Source organism: Chiloscyllium plagiosum, chromosome 35 (genome assembly GCF_004010195.1).
Source record: "Chiloscyllium plagiosum isolate BGI_BamShark_2017 chromosome 35, ASM401019v2, whole genome shotgun sequence".
Lineage (NCBI taxonomy): Eukaryota > Metazoa > Chordata > Chondrichthyes > Orectolobiformes > Hemiscylliidae > Chiloscyllium > Chiloscyllium plagiosum.
In genome coordinates, this window is record NC_057744.1 from 29563676 (window position 1) to 29577243 (window position 13568).

The 13568-nt window shown below is 41.8% G+C and overlaps 1 protein-coding gene across 6 annotated transcripts in view; it reads left to right on the plus strand.

Moving 5' to 3' along the window:
- robo3 (roundabout, axon guidance receptor, homolog 3 (Drosophila)) overlaps positions 1-13568 on the plus strand; it is a 561002-nt gene that overhangs the window by 440005 nt on the left and 107429 nt on the right. For all 6 annotated transcript variants that reach the window (XM_043676839.1, XM_043676843.1, XM_043676840.1 and 3 more), the window contains one exon: positions 3531-3736. In XM_043676839.1, the coding sequence (XP_043532774.1) occupies positions 3531-3736 (206 nt within the window). The remainder of the gene's footprint in view (positions 1-3530; positions 3737-13568) is intronic.

The window sequence follows — 13568 nt, forward strand, 5'->3', positions numbered from 1 at the left end:
CTATTTGTATACTGAATGGAACCTCGATGTTTCCATGACTAGAGGACTGAGACTGGATTGTAGATTTCACATAACTATTCATGATTCCCTATAAAAGAAGCATTAGGAATGGCAAACAGGGTTTCTGTGATCTCTCTTACAAAATGCAAGCTTCAATCTAACACTGATTTTAATACTTCCTGTATCCCAAATTTAACGAACTCCCACTCACAGCCGCAGGATTATGAAAGGATAGAACCATTTACCTCTCTATCCAATTGAAAATTTGTTTTCTTTCCCCAACCATGATCTCCAGTATTCACCTTGTGGGTCCCTGCAGACAGGAGTGCCTACAATATTACAGAGGGCCTGCCGTGACCCCAGGAAGAATTTGTCCCATCCCTTGATGTCCAGTGATCCGGACATCTATAGGGTGCTGTGGTCTGTGTTTAATTTAATTTTCTGTGCTGCTTTTGCAGCAGTGACGTGATCTGTCTCTCGGCACTCACAGCTCTCTATAAACTTGTTAATAGCGTTGACCCTGTTACTTTGCACATTTGCCAGTGGTGAATTTTCTGAGTGCTCCTTGCCTCCCCATGCCAGCATGTCTTCTAATCTACAGTGCTATTTTATTCACCGTGGCTAGTTGCTTCTACTGGAAACCTTCCAGATACACTGCTCTGGGCCTTTTTCCATGCTTTTTTGGCTTTTGAGCAGGACTTCCCTATCCGCAGATAGGCCTTGATGTTGTTTGCTGCCTCCTATCACCAGTGGTGTCTCTTGAATCATTTCCCTGTTTCTAGAGTCCTTTAACCGTAGCATACATATTGCCTGGGCTTCATTATAGATGCTCCTCACTACTTGTCTCCTATTCAATGAGTCTAGTCACCACTGCCACCATGTAGTAATATGAGCTCCAGACTCTGAGGAGTGAATGTTAACAAGTTACTTAATCAGAACTGTGTTCAAGACATGGAGGACATCTTCTGGAAACCTACAGGCTCAAGCTTCGCCTCAATGTCACTGTGACATGATTCCTCTGCACCAGCTAGGTCGATATTCGTAAAAGGAGAATTCAGCTGATATTTTAACTGTGCCTATCCATAACATGCCAAACCCAGATCCAAGCAGCCAACTGAACGCAGACTAAATCCTGAACATGGGAAATAATTGGCCAGCAACAGAGGAGCATTTCTACAGAATGAAACATCAAGGCTTTCTGGTAAAATAATTTAATAACTGGAATATAATGAGGAGCAAATTGGGGTTTCCAATTAAAGCTTCAATAAAATGACCTGGAGCAAAGCCCCAATGTGTTTGACATTTTGACTTTGACTGAAGCACCTTAATTAAAGCTGAAATAAGGAACTTAAGAAATTTTGCATAAAACCGATTAAAGACACACTTGAATTAAACCATATGTGCCTGCTCTGAAGACGGCTTATAAAATCGGTAACTTATTAAAATGCTATGCCTAAAATTTAAATGTGATTGATGTTGGTTTAATTGGAGACATTTTCTGAAACTGGCTGCTTGTAGAAACAAATCATACCTTATAGGGGCAGTCAATTAATGTTCACTGTTAATTGAATTTTTAAATTATTGCATGGGGGTTTAAACTGTCATGCGGTGTGAAAGGAACCAAGTTCCAGTGCCTATGGAAATGTGAGGGGGATAGAGGATGACACCAATCCATTTCCATAGCCTTTCAGCTGACAGTATAAAGTCGATTTGAAGAAACAACACCCAGAGCAGCACAGCTGAGAACAGTCAATCAGTTTCCCTGTGATCCTGTCAGGCTGTCCTCTCTGTTTAGTGTTGCCTTGGGCTGACACTATTAGTTTGTTGAAAAATCCTTCCCTTCATCATGTCCTGCAGTTGACCATTCCAATAGCTTTGCTGCATCTAAGTGACTCACCACTCATTCTACACTGCTCGAATTGTCCGGACAGCTGGACAGCTCCCCCATCTTATAGACCATTCAGTCAAACAAAACCCGTGTCTGCAGCTCCCTGTGTAACACCCTGTTCAGTGCATTACAGCTCCCTGTGTAACATACTGTTCAGTACACACAGCTCCCTGTGTAACACCCCATTCAGTGCATTACAGCTCCCTGTATAACATACTATTCAGTACACACAGCTCCCTGTGTAACACCCCATTCAGTGCATTACAGCTCACTGTGTAACATCCTGTTCAGTGCACACAGCTCCCTGTGTAACACCTTGTTCAGTGCACATGGCTCCCTGTGTAACACCCTGTTCAGTGAATTACAGATCCCAATGTAACACCCTTTTCAGTGTATTACAGCTCCCTGTGTAACATACTGTTCAGTACACACAGCTCCCTGTGTAACACCCCGTTCAGTGCATTACAGCTCCCTGTGTAACACCCTGTTCAGTGCATTACAGCTCCCTGTGTAACACCCTGTTCAGTGCATTACATCTCCCCATGTAACACCCTGTGTAACACCCTGTTCAGTGCATTACAGCTCCCTGTGTAACACCTTGTTCAGTACACACAGCTCCCTATGTAACACCCTGTGTAACACCCTGTTCAGTGCATCACAGCTCCCTGTGTAACACCCTGTTCAGTGCATTACAGCTCCCTGTATAACACCCTGTTCAGTGAATTACAGCTTCCAGTGTAACACACCGTTCAGTACACACAGCTCCCTGTGTAACACCCTGTTCAGTGCATTACAGCTCCCTGTGTACCACCCCGTTCAGTATACACAGCTCCCTGTGTAACACACTGTTAAGTACACAAAGCTCCCTGTGTAACACCCTGTTCAGTGCATTACAGCTCCCTGTGTAACACCCCATTCAGTACACACAGCTCCCTATGTAACACCCTGTTCAGTGCATTACAGCTCCCTATGTAACACCCTGTTCAGTGCACACAGCTCCTTGTGTAACACCCTGTTCAGTGCATTACAGCTCCCTGTGTAACATCCTGTTCAGTGCACAATGCTCCCTATGTAACACCTTGTTCAGTGCACACAGCTCCCTATGTAACACCCTGTTCAGTGCATTACAGCTTCCTGTGTAACACCCTGTTCAGTGCACACAGCTCCCTATGTAACACCCTGTTCAGTGCATTACAGCTCCCTCTGTAACACCCTGTTCAGTACACACAGCTCCCTGTGTTACACCCTGTTCAGTGCATTACAGCTCCCTGTGTAACATACTGTTCGGTACGCACAGTTCTCTGTGTAACACACTGTTCAGTGCATTACAGCTCCCCGTGTAACATACTGTTCAATGCATACAGCTGTGTGTCTACAGCAGCCTGTTAAGGCTGTACACCTCCCTGTGTAACACACTGAGTACTGTATTTTGCCATCTGTGTAATGCATTCCTCAGTTTGAATGCAGGCCCTGTTTAAACTTGATCTATCCAATATTCCTTCATGTAGCTCAATGTACAGTGTGTACATGTCCTTGTGGAGCATACTGTTCAATTTTTGCAGCTCCTTGTGTGACATTGTGCATTAACACCAGCTTTATAAATGTCATATTTAACTTCACTTCTCACCTTCTCCTGTTACAGTCTCTTCAGATTGGATACCACCTATCATCCGCCAAGGCCCCACTAACCAGACATTCGCCGTTGACTCCACAGCACAGCTTCAGTGTCATGTGATTGGGAACCCTCTTCCCAGTGTTCATTGGTTGAAAGATGGGCAGAGGATCCTTGGTAACGACCCTCGCATTAGCATGCTGGATAACGGTACCCTCCAGATTACTAATGTACAGGTAGGATCTGGACACTGTCAGCATTGAACCTTGTTTTAAACTTTTGGACTATAGTGAGGTTTGGCTGTTCCTTCATCATTCCCAATTTCTGGGAAATCATCTGCATTACCCTTTCTCTGATATAAAAATGGAAATTGCTGGAGAAACAAACATAGTAGATCAGGGCAGAGCATGTCTCGAGAGACAATTAAATTTGCAGGTCTGTGACGTTTTAACACCTGGGAAAAGTTTGAGATGTTTCACTAGCCTAGAATGTGCTGGATGCAGGGATATTGAGGAATTAGATGGATGTTTAATTCGTAAAGGTTCAAGGATTGAGAGTGTGGACTAGAAATTGGAGGTGAGATCATGAGGATGCAATGAGATCAGCCATGATCATATCAAATGGTGGATCAGGCTGAAGGGGCTGAATTGGCTCCTAGTTATGGAGTCATACAGCATGCAAACAGACCCTTCTGTTCAACCAGTCCACACTGACCATGTTCCCAAACAAAAACACTCCCAACTAACTGTCCTTGTCCAATATCCCTCCAAACCTTTCCACAAATCTTAGCAGGACTTATACACTTAACGGTAAGATCCTAGGGAATGTTGCTGAGCAAAGAGACCTTGGAGGACAGGTTCATAGCTCCTTGAAAGTGGAGTCACAGGTAGAGTGGATAGTGAAGAACGCATTGGGTATGCTTTCCTTTATCGGTCAGAATACTGAGTACAGGAGTTGGGAGGTCATGTTACGGCTGTACAGGTCATTGGTTAGGCCACTGTTGGAATATTGTGTGCAATTCTGGTCTCCTTCCTATTGGAAAGATGTTGTGAAACTTGAAAGGGTTCAGAAAAGATTTACAAGGATGTTGCCAGGGTTGGAGGATTTGAGTTATAGGGAGAGGTTGAACAGGCTGGGGCTGTGTTTTAGATTAGATTCCCTAGAGATCAGATTCCCTATAATGTGGAAACAGGCCCTTCGGCCCAACAAGTCCACACCAACCCTCCGAAGAGTAACCCACCCCTCTCTGACTAATGCACCTAACAACTATGGTGCATTGCCAAGGCCAATTCAACTGACCTGTACACCTTTGGTATGGGGGAGGAAACCGGAGTACCCGGAGGAAACCCATGCAGACACTGGGAGAATGTGCAAACTCCACACAGACAGTTGTTCAAGGCTGGAATTGAACCTGGGATCCTGGCACTGTGAAGCAGCAGTGCTAACCACTGAGCCACTGTGCCGCCCACTAAAAAAGGCAGCAGTGGGGTGACCTTATAGAAGTTTACAAAATTATGAGGGCCATGAATAGGATAAATAGACAAAGTCTTTTCCCTGGGGTGAGGGAGTCCAGAACTAGAGGGCATAGGTTTAGGGTGAGGCGGGGAAAGTAAAAAGAGACCTAAGGGGCAGATTTTTCACACAGAGGGTGGTACGTGTATGGAATGAGCTGCCAGAGGAAGTGGTGGAGGCTGGTACAATTGTAATATTTCAGAGGCATTTGGATGGGTATATGAATAGGAAGGGTTTGGAGGGATAGGGGCTGTATGTTGGCAGGTGGGACTCGATTGGATTGGGATATCTGGTCGGCATGGACGGATTGGACCGAGGGGTCCGTTTCCGTGCTGTACATCTCTATGACTCTATACATGAACTTATCCAAATGTCTTTTAAATGTTAAAACTGTACCTGCATCCACCAATTTCTCTGGCAGTTCATTATACATATGAACCACTCTCTGTGTAAAAAGGTTGCCCCTGCCCACCATGTCCTTTTTAAATCCTTCTACTCTCAACTTAAATATATGCCTCATACTTGTCCACTCTTGAGAAAAGACCTTTGTCATTCACCTTATCATGAAGAGAACAACTGAGCACCCCTGAGGTGCAGGTTGGTCCAGTCCATGAGTTGGCTTCTTGTCCCTGTGTGCAAAGTGAGAGATGAGTGCTACAAAGTGCAGCACTGAAGTCCACAGCCATACTGACATAGGTCACAGATGTGCATGAAGATGATGCAATTAAGCTAGTGCATGTCAGATGCCAAGGTCCTTGGGGCTTGCCCTGAGATGATAGTGCCAGGGGCCCAAGATGGAAGTCCAGAGGATCAAGCAGTGAGCTGGAATTGCCAGGTGACTGTCATGCCATGAATTGTTGATATCTAGTTTCTATCTGCTTGGTGGACCCAATCTCACTTCATTAATATGTAGTTTCCCATTCTGATAGAGTCATATAGAACTACAGCACAGAAACAGACTGAAGGAATCTTACTTCAATATTATCTATCTTAATGTTTTTCATGACACCCAATACCACCTCCTTAATATTGACATGCCATAGAATATCAACATGCCCCCTCCCTAAACTTACCATCATCCATGTCTTCTCCTTGGTGAATACTAATGCAAAATCCTTCTTAAGTACTTCACTCACTTCCTTTGACTGCATGCATTTATTCCCTCCTTTGTGTTTGAGTGGACCTTTCCTTTCCCTAGCGACACTATTGCTCCTAATATGTGTATACAATGCCTTGAGCTTTCCTTAAGGACCGTTTCATGGCCCCTTTTAGCCCTCATTATTCCTTGTTTAAGTTCTTTCATGCTTCCTTTATATTCCTCAAGGGCCTCGGATATCAATTTACATATGTTTCTTCTTTATTTTTGAATGAACTTTCAATATCTCTTGTCATTCAGGATTCCTGAATCTTGCTGTCCTTATCTTTGATCCTCACAGAAACATGCTAGTCCTGAATTATGATCAACTACCATTTAAAAGGCTCCCACGTGTCAGATGTGAATTTACCCTCAAACAGCTGCCCCTAATCTAATTTCTCCAGTTCCTGCCTAATACTATGATAATTAGCCTTTCCCCAGTTTAGCACTTTCACCCAAGGACCAGTCTTATACTTATCCATAACTATCTTAAAACTTACAGAATTATATTCACTGTTTTGAAAATGCTCCCCCACTGAAGCTGAAATCACCTGGCCAGATGTATTCCCCAGAACAGTGTCTGGGACATTCCCTTCCTTAGTTAGAATAGCTATATATCATTTCAAGAAACCCTGCTTGATGCACCTAACAAATTCTACCCCACTAAGGGAGTCCCTATCAATATTGAAGTATCCTATTACAGTACTCACACTAGACAGAATTTCATTATCTATCATATCTGTAGGGCTTAATTAACCGATGCTGAAATTTTCAGTTTCTGAATCTGATTATCTTTCATAGAACAGTACAGCACAGTCCAGGCCTTTCAGACCTTGATGTTGTGCCAGCCTTTTAATCTACGCTAAGATCAGACTAACCCATATACCCTTCGTTGAACTAACTTCCATGTGCCTTTCCATGTGCCTTTCCATGTGCCTATCCATGTGCCTTTCTTGATTCTTCATACAGTTGAGCTTAGACTTTCTCAGTTGCAAGTTATTCCTTTAGGATTTTAACCAAGTACTTATGGTCTGGAAATTTAAAACTAAAATCCTTATACTGAGGTAACTTATTCCGTAGCAGGTCTAAATTATCTCCCTTTTTTTTAAGAGAAACTGTTTGCACATCTAACGTCAACCAGGACTTCTGAAAACCCAAAACCAAAAAGACTTGCCTCATTATTGGTGCTTTCTTAAGCCAAACAACAAACCCAATGATTTAGGATTCTTCCAATTGAAACCCTGTGCATTGTTTACTTTGTTCACCCGTAAAACCTCTCCCAATGTAAAGAAATTTCCAATATCTCTCAAAAACAATACCTCTCCCACTTGTCTTTAATAAGCCATAGATTGAAAATCCTTACAAGGAAATCATGAAACCCCTTCTTAGACATATAACAAAAGCCATGTGCCACTAGTTCAAAATACAAACTTTAAAATGCTTATACAAAGGAACCTCGATTATCCGAAAGAAATGGACAAGGAGTATTTTGTTCAGTTAATCGAATTCCGGATAATTGAATGCTGAATAATATCATTTAGCCAAGCATCGGGACCTTGCGATCTTGCCGGATAATCCGATATTTGGATAATCGAATGCCAGATAATTGAGGTTCCTCTGTATATCACATACCTTGCATTGCAACATGTTCTGATCAGAGTGACCAGCAGCTCTGGATTTTCCTACATTACACAATAGCAGCATTCAAGAAGCACCTAAACAACTACATGAATAGAAAGGGAATAGAGCAACACGGGATCCTGTAAGTGAAGACGGTTCTAGAATGGACGGGTAACATTTGTCAGCACAGGCTTGGAGGGTCGAAGGGCCTGTTCCTGTGCTGTATTGCTCTTTATTTGAGGCCTTCATTCCGAACAAACTCCTGTTGGAATGTTGTCCAGCACACAATTCTCTGACAACACCCTGCCTCACCTTCTTTACGATGTTGACAGATTCATCCACCGGCTCCACGAACCCCCACTTCACAACTTGGTTATGATGTTCCAAACTGTTCCAATTTTCTAACATTGGGCTGATATAGGCTTATTCATTATGAGAGGAGCAGAACTCCTGGACTAGTCCATAGACCAGACATCTCAATCACAGGTTATTTATTTCTGGTGTTAATCCAAGTGTCAGCCAAATCAGATTCACCTCTGGGTTCTACTTACTCTCCATAAATTTGAGCACAAAATCCATACAACACACCAATGTGTGCTTTTCTTACACTTGACAGGCACCTTGTTATTAATACTTGATCATGTTCTGCTTAAATTTATGAGAAAGAATCTGCAATGGGGTGAATTAAAGATCCTTCTGGGTGAATAAACTGAAATAGTCTGAAAGGATTTCCTCATCTGTAACCGCCTTGCGATGTGGCATAACAAACAAATTAATTTGAATCACAGTACATTCAGAAAAAATCATCACTATGTAAGCTTGTCTTCTCAATTGTGTACTTCATGTACCTATCATTCTCGAGGTGTTTTATAATTGTTTCATATACTGATCTTCTGATTGTGGCAGTTCATGTGTGAGGAATTAATCTACCTTGGCTGTGAGTGCTATTTCTCTGAAGTGGAGGTGGAGATGCCATGTTGGATTGGGGTGGACAAAGTCAGAAGTCACACAATGCCAGGTTATAGTCCAACAGGTTTATTTGAAATCGCAAGCTTTCGGAGTGCTGCTTCTTTATCACCTGACCAAGGAGCAGTGCTCTGAAAGCATGTGATTTCAGATAAATCTAATGATCTGTAACCTGATGTAATGTGACTTCTGATTTTGCTATTTCTATGGAAGGTTTAACTATAGTATAATATCTATGTAAAATAACACAAATAAATGCATTGAGAGTGTGTGATATGATGGTCTTTGCTAATTGTAAGATCTAGTATTACCTTTTATATTTTACTCATCCACCTTTTGGCGACGATGCCATTCCAGCAGGTTTTATCTTTAATATTCCACTTGAATTCCTTAATGATGATCACTCCCATACATCGTGTGTCCCCTGTGATATGGAGTCAATCTGTACTTGCCCAATATCTTGATGAATGAGGCAGTCCTCACCATTATATGTTGTACCATTTGGAATGTGTCATGTGATTCTTGTTTTCACTGGCTGAGTTAAATGCTTAAACTATTACACTGGAATCCAAACCACAAACCTGAAAATTATTTACAGTAATCTGCACAACCGGTGCATTTACAGCAATCTTATTCATTTTCTTCTTCTTTGCAGTGATAAAAATGACTCTTTCTGAACAATTCCCCAACACATGTTGAGGTTTGGAAATGAAATGGTTATTTCTCACTTGCTGAATGGCTGGCACCAAGTCAAACTGGTGTCTCACACTTAGCATGTCAGTATATTAGATTGGACTAGATTCCCTAGAGTGTGGAAACAGGCCCTTCGGCCCAACAAGTCCACACCAAGTCTCCAATGTGTAACCCACCCCCCCTCTAACTAATACACCTCATGCTATGGACAATTTAGCATGGCCAACTCACCTGACCTGCACGTCTTTGGAATGTGGGAGGAAACCCACTCAAGACACCGGGAGAATGTGCAAACTCCACACAGTCACCCATGGCTGGAATTGAACCTGGGACCCTGCCACTGTGAGGCAGCAGTGCTAACCACTGAGCCACTGTGTATATTTGGGGCAGCACGCAGTGGTTAGCACTGCTGCCTCACAGCGCTAGGGACCTGGGTTCAATTCCCACCTTGGGCAACTGTCTGTTTGGAGTTTGCACATCCCACAGCAGGTTAGGTGAATTGGCCATGCTAAATTGCCCATAGTGTTAGGTGTATTAGTCAAGGGTAAATGTAGGGGAATGGGTCTGGGTGGGCTGCTCTTCGGAGGGTCGGTGTGGACTTGTTGGGCTGAAGGGCCTGTTTCCACACTGTAGGGAATCTAATCTAATCTGATATATCTTTAAGAAACATGCTATTCTTATCATTCACTGCATCATAGCATGTGCCTTGAGCTTTCAGACTATCTTAAAACAGGTCGCTTGAAGCACGCAATGATAGAAGCAGAAATAAGATACTGAATTGGATGATCAGCCGTAATTATATTGAATGACTCAAACCATTGAATAGCTTACTCTTTCCATGTTCCAATGTGCTGTCTTGTTGTAACCAAGTAGTTTAATGTTAGCTCAGATTCAGAATGCCTGTCAATGTAACATTTGCATGTATTAGTGTGTTGTAACAAATATTTATTGGATCTTTCAATACCGCATTACCCACTTAGTAGTTTCTTACGTTACAATAGATAACATAAGCATTGCTACATCAGGTGAAATACACTGCGAGAGCTAAAACCTGCATCAAAACAGTTCTAAATTACTGGAAGCCAGCAATAAAAACAGTATGCGCTGGAAACACTCAGCAGGACAGGCAGCATCTGAGAAGTGAATTTAGTGAATGAATCGGTGAGCTTTATTGTCACTTGTACACACACAAGTACAAAACAAAATTTACAAGTCACCATTTATGGTGCCATCTTAGGTACAAAGGGATCTAGGTACAGATTCTTGAGCACAAATTATTGGGAAAAAAATAGCAAACTAAGAAATAAAAAGTCAAGCATTACAGACCTTCAGAAGTGCAAAATCATATTAATGAATTAGAAAAATAGAGAATAAAGTGAGGAACAGTCTTGATCTTTCAGGGTGATTACCTTGAATCAGAACTGCTAAAAGTTGGAGCTGAAACAGTTTCATTTGAGTGCAGGGATGGAGAGAGGGGAAGAACCGAAGGGGAGATCTGTAAAGAGCTAGAAGGCAGGAGAAATTAAATACCACAAGAGAATGGTACAATCAAGGCATAAAAGAGGTGATAATGAGAAAAGTCAAGAGATGAAAGGTGGGTCTGCAGGAGGTGTGAATGGACATGACAGGATTGTGGCCTTTGGTTGTTGTCCAGATAAATGGCAGAAGTGATTATGATCTGAAGATATTGACCTAAGTCTTGATCTGGAAGTTTGTAAAATATCTCATTAAGTGATAATGAGCTGCTCTACTTAGCAGAGAGTTGGAGGCTGAGGAGAGGACAGAATGGGAGTACTCAATTAAAGCAATTTATTTGGCAGCTGTGAGTTAACTCTCTGAAGTTTTAGATAAACTTAAGGTCAGAAGCTTCTAGTGACTGAGCTGCCTATCAGAGGAACAACAAGGAATAATTTGCTCAAGTCCACAGATTTCAGTCAAGTCCAAGATCCAGGATGGTTTAAAACTGAATTGAAGTCTTTCTTCCAAAACTTGTTCCAAGTGAATAATCTGTGATAAACACAGAGAATGCTGGAAAAAACTCAGCAAGTCTAGCAGCATTTGTGGAGTGAAAAGCAGAGAGTTAACATTTTGAGTCTAATATGGCCTTTTTTTCAGAACTGAAGAGTCATATTTGACTCAAAATGTTAACTCTATTTCCCTCTCCACAGATGCTGCTAGACTTATTGAGTTACTTCCGAATTCTCTGTACTTGTTTCAGATTTCCAGCATTTTTAGTATTTTGTTTTTATTCGAATTAAATGTAATGGTTGATAATTGGCAGTCAGTTATCAAAATTACTGCTTATCCAATAGTCCCCTTCGATTCCATAATCAATCCACGTTAGCATTTTAAATGGCCACTTGTTTAGATAAGAATCAGTCATTGTGTTCTCAGCACAGTACCTTTTCACAGTGTTTACACAAGACTTGCTGTATATTAATCAATCTTTGCTAGGTAGTGCAAAATTATATAGCAGTTCATTGACAAGACAGCTCATGATTAAGATTATGAATTGATTTTTCTTTAATATCATTCACAATATAAGGAGTTGTTGGCACAACTAGCATTTATTGCCTATATCCAGTTGCTCTCAGAAAGTTGGTGGGCTACATTCTTGAATCATTGCAGACTTTGAGGTGATGGTCGTCCCATTGTAAATAGGAACTTCCAGTATCTTAACCCAGTAATGATGGCCCAGAAATATTTTTCCAGGTTAGTTCAGCAGTGTGATTTAAGGACGAACCTGGAGAAAATGGTGTTGCTATACAGCCGCTCCGCCACCCCCACTTCTCTTTCAAGGTGAGAAGTTTGAGGGATGGAGAGCTATTGTTGAAGAAATCTGAGTAGTTGGTGCTTAATAAATGAAGGTGAGTGGCTGAGTGAGTGAGGCTAAGTGTGGGTCCCTGAGAATGACTGACTAACTAAGTGAGGGTGGCTGCTCTGCACAGCCATCAGATTGACCTGCATCTGCCTAGTCAGTGTGACAACAAATGGCACACATCATGAAAAAAGACTGATCTGACACATTACCTCCAGCCATGCAGTCAGTCATCAATTCACATGTTACCTGTCGCTGGTATTTCAAAAACAGTCATAATTGAGGCCTGCAAATATATTTCAGCCACTGTTAATTCTAGTTACATTTACTGGTTACCTCCACCACAACCCAGTTACTCTGTTTATAGTGTAAGTGGACACACTTACAGTTTTACACCAGTTTCTACTGATTTTTCTTTTTGGGGAAGTACCCCTTTTAATACCAAACATCGACAGACTCTGCAGTCCTCATTTTCTCCTAAAAACATATATATCGGTCTTCCAGAAATGCTGCAGCACATCTCACATTGATAGAAAGAACTTTTATTTATATAGCTTCTTTTGCAGTCTCAGGATATTGCTCCACAACCAAGGAAATATTTTTGAAGTAAAGAGAGAAACTGCTGGAGAAACACAACAGGTTTGACTGCATCTGTGGAGAGAAAGCAGAGTCAATATTTCTGGTCCAATAACCCTTCATCAGAATTGCGTCTGCTTTTTTATTTACAGATGCCCCTAGACCTGCTGAGTTTCTCCAGCAATTTCTCTTTTTGACTTACATTTCCATCATCTGCAGTTCTGCAAAATCGGATGTAATGGTGTTACAGTTAAATAAAGGTAATTATGAGGGCATGAGAGAGGAACTGACGAAAATAGACTGGAAGCAGAGCCTAGCAGGGAAGACAGTAGAGCAAAAATGGCAGGAGTTTGTGGGTAAAATTGAGGACACTGTACAGAGGTTCATCCCCAAGAAGAGAAAGATTATCCGGGGAGGGATTAGACAGCCATGGCTGACAAAGGAAGTCAGGAAATCTATCAAAGAAAAAGAGAGAGCCTATAGAGTGGCCAAGAGCACTGGGAAGTCAGAAGATTGGGAAGGCTACAAAAACAAACAAACAGAGGATAACAAAGAGAGAAATAAGGAAGGAGAGGATCAAATATGAAGGTAGGCTAGCCAGTAATATTAGAAATGATAGTAAAAGTTTCTTTCAATACATAAGAAACAAACGACAGGCAAAAGTAGACATTGGGCCACTTCAAACTGATGCTGGAAGCCTAGTGATGGGAGATAAGGAAATAGCAGGAGAACTTAACAAGTACTTTGC